The sequence below is a fragment of the Mytilus californianus genome, unplaced genomic scaffold (genome assembly GCF_021869535.1).
Source record: "Mytilus californianus isolate M0D057914Y unplaced genomic scaffold, xbMytCali1.0.p SCAF_15, whole genome shotgun sequence".
Taxonomy (NCBI): Eukaryota; Metazoa; Mollusca; class Bivalvia; order Mytilida; family Mytilidae; genus Mytilus; species Mytilus californianus.
Window position 1 is genome coordinate 11,425,590 of NW_026262637.1, and position 6,412 is coordinate 11,432,001.

The 6,412-nt window shown below is 29.4% G+C and overlaps 1 protein-coding gene and 1 long non-coding RNA gene across 2 annotated transcripts; both read right to left on the reverse strand.

Annotated features, from left to right (window-relative positions):
* On the reverse strand, nt 1-5,648 carry LOC127725409 (uncharacterized). Its single transcript, XR_007992996.1, has 2 exons — nt 5,165-5,648; nt 1-905 (listed from the first exon to the last, which is right to left on the reverse strand). It is a non-coding gene; the product is annotated as an uncharacterized LOC127725409 (long non-coding RNA).
* Nucleotides 1,519-3,750, reverse strand: LOC127725406 (neuronal acetylcholine receptor subunit beta-4-like). The gene has a single exon (XM_052232343.1). The coding sequence runs from the start codon at nt 3,620-3,622 to the stop codon at nt 2,468-2,470; it is 1,155 nt and encodes a 384-aa protein (XP_052088303.1). The 5' UTR covers nt 3,623-3,750; the 3' UTR covers nt 1,519-2,467.
* Nucleotides 5,649-6,412: the final 764 nt, after the last annotated feature.

Below are 6,412 nucleotides of genomic sequence, written 5' to 3' on the forward strand. Positions count from 1 at the left end.
TAAGATAAGATTTATTTTATTAAAGTGTCAACATCCATTACAGTATCTATATATATACACATAAAGTCATAAGAACCTAACATTTAGTAAAAGGATGCCAGCCGAAAACGACTTATGAGACACTATCATTAAAACAAACATCTAATACATACTTAAAAGGACAACTTTGTTACATTTAAAAAGTATTTCGTAAATTAAAAAAAAAAAAAAAATAAAAAACATATATAATTTCTAGATGACATGTTTACGTCGGTAAAAGATATAATAAAGGGAACTAGCTAAAAGCAAAAATTAAGTAATATTTGTACTAACAGAAAGTCACTTTGAACAACGTGACATTTACTTGAACCAAAAATCTATTTGCTGTTTCCCACGCTCACAAATTGAACATGAAAGTTTGACTTTTAAAGTATATAGCAGTTAAACAATAATTGCCTTTTAAATATTTTTCACAGAAAACTATATGAAATCAAATAAACTGCATTTTTCTATTACAATAATCGCTCTCCCTATGAAAAGGAGATTGTTCCACCAATCTAAATTTACTAACACCAAGAAATAACCAACAATAGTAAAACAATATTTTTTTTGTCTTGTTTCTATTTTTTTTCATATATGATACAATAAAATACACAATGAAAAATAAAACATATATAGTACAATTAAATATATATATATATATAACGATTTTCCCTTTCATGACGAAACAAGGGACATAATTTTCCTCAATGAACGGAGGTAGTGGGTCATACCACATTAAATTTCTTGTATAATTTATACATGTATCACAATGGCATCGAGCTATTACATTTAATTTGTGCTCGTGCAAGTCTTTTGCGTTTATACGCGCACTTGAATCTATGGTAGGCAATTTGTGGATTATCTAATAATGAAGGGGAGTCTACCTTGAATGGCCCAATCGTTTGCAATATTGTAAAAAAAATTTAATTTAATAAACGATGAATTAATGTTAAATATAATTCAGCATTATAAATTGACAGAATTTCCATATTTAACGAAAGTAGCTATTTATTTGTCTAAGATATGATCTTTGTAATTTTTCAAAATAATCGATATATAAAGTAACAAATGGGGGTAAATCGTTTGGAATATCTAATTCTTGATTTATTTACAATAGTATTTAAACAGGAAGATTGAAGACTTGAATAGTTAAATGGAACAAAACCGTAAGATATTAAAGAATCAGTGGCTTCTAAATAATCTATGTCGTCATGGTTGTTTAGTAATTTATACCAGATTTGGGACGGCGAAAAGGTGTTTATGTCCTTTAGTTCTGGAAAATCTGAGGAAATAGAAAAGAAAAATATTAGTATAAGGTAGAAGGGTATACATCCATTACACTATCTATATATATATACACATAAAGTCATAAGAACCTAACATTTAGTAAAAGGATGCCAGCCGAAAACGACTTATGAGACACTATCATTAAAACAAACATCTAATACATACTTAAAAGGACAACTTTGTTACATTTAAAAAGTATTTCGTAAATAAAAAAAAAAAAAAAAAATAAAAAACATATATAATTTCTAGATGACATGTTTACGTCGGTAAAAGATATAATAAAGGGAACTAGCTAAAAGAGGAACCATATTCTCATTACACATCAGATAACAAAGTTTTTTCAATATCGCATAAATACTCAAAATCAACATTTAAAAGACAGGCTTTGGCATATAATTCATGTCTGATATCAGAGTAAAAACAACAATTAAAAAGAAAGTGTTTTTCATCTTCAATTTGGCCACTATCACAAAAAATAAATAAACGGTCTTGTAGAGGTTCTGGTGGTCTAGCATATTGACCTGTTTCAACTTTAAGTTGTAACGAACCAGCTCTGAAAAGTGACAAAATACAAAATTATTAACTACCTTTACATAAGGCTCCGTACCAATACAAGTTTTAAACAATCTATAAAATCTTAATTTATTACCATTGACATTATTTTTATCATTCCATACTTCATGATGCCAAGATTCTTTTTCAAAAGTTTGTATAGGATCCCATACATTACTCATATTAATTTCATCTTCTACATTTTGAATCAAACTATATTTAAGAGCTAACTGTAAAACTCTATAATTCCATGACGATTTTCCTCTAATCGCCCAGGTATGAACCTTTTTACATATATTACTGATATTGTCACATTTAAGACGATTCTATAGTTTAAAAACGTCAACTTTTAGTAGTGCATCACCTGATAAAAAACCCATATCACCTCTAGCAGCTAGATTGCTGCTTCTCTTGCTTAAGCCTAAGAAAAATTTACAAGCATTGTTTTGCAAACTATTTATACAATTATGTATATTAATGCCCCATACACCGGAAGCATATGTAAAAATGGGTTTGACCAAAGTGTCATATAATTTAGTAAATACATCAAAATTCATACCACCATCTTACAAAGAGCCAAAATCTAACGCAAGAGAACGCGTTTTATCTAATTTGTACAAAGCAATCCTAAAACTGTAATTGTAGCAATTACAACTAATACAGACGTTATCCAAAACAATACAAAATCAAATGATGAAATAACATCACCCCACGTCATCCCTTGTTCACTTTCTGTTTCATTTTGATGCTTTGATGTAATTTTCTTTACATTCCGGAATTTCATTAGCTTGATTATGTTCTTTGGAACACCGTCTTTACGATGATGAAATCGAAGTTCTATAGTCGTACAGCACACAACAAAAGTTCCCATACCTAGCTGGAACATTAAATAATATCCCAATATTGATCCAGATGTTTTGGGAAGCTCGGAATTGACAATTGTAAGGAAAACGGCAAACGAAAGAAACACCGTTATGCAATACCCCATTTTCGCAGAACTGTCAGCTGGAAGTGCAAAAGTAAACACATTCAATACACTCAGTAAAATGATTGGAATGATGATATTCCACAAATAATAAGTCGGATTTCTTTTCAAGTTGAGTGTAAATATAACCCTAGATTCGAATGACATAACGTCCTCTCGTGCGGCTGTTGATACTACTGACCATTCTGCATTATTCTCAAAGCTATCTAGAACGATTCCATTATTCCACAGAGTAACAATCACATCTGTAACGCTACTTGACCACACAACAAAAATTATGTCGCATGATTGTCGGTCATAGGGAAAATATGTAATATCTATTTTACATTTTGATTCAAAAACTTCAAACGGCATCCACGCTACTTGTCCGTTACTTTCAACCTTGGCTTTTATAAAACTGCTTCCAAGTTCCTGCAATTTTGTAAATCCATTTTGTAATGTTATATCAGGTATCCAAATATCTGCTTGTGGAACGTAAAAATAATATAATCCACCAAAGTCTGCAGATGTCCAATTCAAATACTCATCTATCCATCCAATATTTAAATACCCGGTTGTTATCAATCTCTGTTTTAGTTCGTCCAATTCATTTATTCCAACAAGATGAAAATCTAAATCTAAATTCATAGGGTGATGCTGATCCCGATTTGGTCGGACTTGCTTTTTATAATCATTTGTTGTAAATAATTGTTTGATTAGATTTTTAACATCCTCCCCACTCTGTCCTTCGATATTTACAAACAATATTAGGAAAACGAAATACCACAAGCTACACATTTTACCACTCTACATTTAGATCCACATTTTTAAATGAATATTCGTCGACTTGCATCTTAATGTCAATACATTAAATAAGATATAGTTGTAATCAAACACGTACTTGTTGCATGTATATCCAATGTACATGTACCACTAATCGCTAACAAAATTTAAAATGTCTGCGTATTTATTACATAATAATTGTTTGGAACTTTTTTATTTCAAATACATTTAATTAGAAATGGTTGTAATCAAACACGTATTTGCTGCATTTGATGATGTATATCTAATGTATATGTACCACTAATTGCTCACAAAACTTAAAATGCCTGCGTATTTATTACATAATAATTGTTTATTTTTTTTTTTAATTTCAAATACACTTAACTATAAAGTCAAAACAATGACAATAAAAAGAAATGCATATAAAGTATTAGTTTTGTAGATCCATTTTTTGCAAACAGTCTATAATGTAAACTTTAATATTTCTATGTTAACAAACCCAAAGCGCATTGTGCCATCGCTGTAAATGAAGATGTCTGATGATTTGCATGATCGATTGTGAATGGAAGAGTTAAAATATTAAAATAGATATATTGTGTTGTATTTTGTGTTGATATTATGGTATGTAAAACCCGACAATTGTAATGCCCTTTTGGCACAATCTAGGGAGAGGCTCATGGTAGGAGGCCGGAACAACAACGGAAAAGAAAACCAAACTAAAATATCAAGAAACTCGCTATTAATGTTATAGCGGATTGATTGCTTTATATACTAATTTCTGCGTGTCATAGTGAGCCTTATCTATTTTTCTTAATCTGTAATTTCTAACCAAATTAAATAAGAATGCCTAAATATAGTTGACCATTTTGACCATTGTCCATAGTCTATGACATGATTTGTCAACTTTTATCAAACAAAAATTAAGTAATATTTGTACTAACAGAAAGTCACTTTGAACAACGTGACATTTACTTGAACCAAAAATCTATTTGCTGTTTCCCACGCTCACAAATTGAACATGAAAGTTTGACTTTTAAAGTATATAGCAGTTAAACAATAATTGCCTTTTAAATATTTTTCACAGAAGACTTTACATGTATTGATTAGTAAACTATATGAAATCAAATAAACTGCATTTTTCTATTACAATAATCGCTCTCCCTATGAAAAGGAGATTGTTCCACCAATCTAAATTTACTAACACCAAGAAATAACCAACAATAGTAAAACAATATTTTTTTTGTCTTGCTTCTATTTTTTTTCATATATGATACAATAAAATACAAAATGAAAAAAAAATATATATAGTACAACTAAATTTATATATATATATAACGATTTTCCCTTTCATGACGAAACAAGGGACATAATTTTCCTCAATGAACGGAGGTAGTGGGTCATACCACATTAAATTTCTTGTATAATTTATACATGTATCACAATGGCATCGAGCTATTACATTTAATTTGTGCTCGTGCAAGTCTTTCGCGTTTATACGCGCACTTGAATCTATGGTAGGCAATTTGTTGATTATCTAATAATGAAGGAGGAGTCTACCTTGAATGGCCCAATCTTTTGCAATATTGTAAAAAAAAATTAATTTAATAAACGATGAATAAATGGTAAATATAATTCAGCATTATAAATTGACAGAATTTCCATATTTAACGAAAGTAGCTATTTATTTGTCTAAGATATGATCTTTGTAATTTTTCAAAATAATCGATATATAAAGTAATAAATGGGGGTAAATCGTTTGGAATATCTAATTCTTGAGTTTTTTACAATATTATTTAAACAGGAAGATTGAAGACTTGAATATTTAAATGGATCAAAACCGTAAGATATTAAAGAATCAGTGGCTTCTAAATAATCTATGTCGTCATGGTTCTTTAGTAATTTATACCAGATTTGGGACGGCGAAAAGGTGTTTATGTCCTTTAGTTCTGGAAAATCTGAGGAAATAGAAAAGAAAAATATTAGTATAAGGTAGAAGGGTATACAATAGTTTTGCGGTTGTTTGTTTGACCTGGGGTATCAATATTTGTCGCTAATATATTGTCATTATCAATTGGACATTTAATGTTATGATGAAGAAATATGACATAAACAGAGAAAGGGTTTTTAAGTAAGAAAAATGTTCAGATCGATAATTTCAGGTACGTAAATGGATTGGGAAGTATTTTTATTTCGAACTGTAAAATTTGGATATGAAATGTGTAATTTAGGCCTGAAGTAATTTACAACAGTTAAATTATTAATAATGTTTGGATATTGAACATCCCAGTATGTTGGACATAAAGGCATTGCAAAAATTGGAATACAAACACAATCGCAACCTGTTGTTATTTCTAAGCATACTTTAGTATTCATATTTGTTCTTTTGAAGGATTTAACTACCAAAATAATGGTCATTAAAAAGAAAATAAAAGCTAATGCAAAAAAAGCATGATCCCAAGTTATATTGGAATTTAATACATTGATCCATGTAGTAGGTGCTTGAGTTGTGGAAGGTTCAAATTTAAAATTTGGTAGTGTAGTAGCAGATATTTGGACAGGTTGATATATAGCTATTGCGATAATTTTGAATTTATAAAATAACCAGATAAGAACAATTGTGTTTAGAGAAGTAATAATAATTGCAACCAATGATAATATATCATTCGTCGTAGGCCATTTTTCGACGTTTAGATCAATTTGCCAATTTACCATAGAATCAGCTAAAGTGGAATATATAATATTATGTGTCTTGACTCTTGTGACCAATTTTTTTAAATTGAGGTGATATTTTTCATCTTTAGCAAA

Excerpts from the sequence above, each read along its gene's own strand:
- LOC127725406 (XM_052232343.1), bottom strand. The coding sequence starts at position 3,622 with ATGTGTAGCTTGTGGTATTTCGTTTTCCTAATATTGTTTGTAAATATC.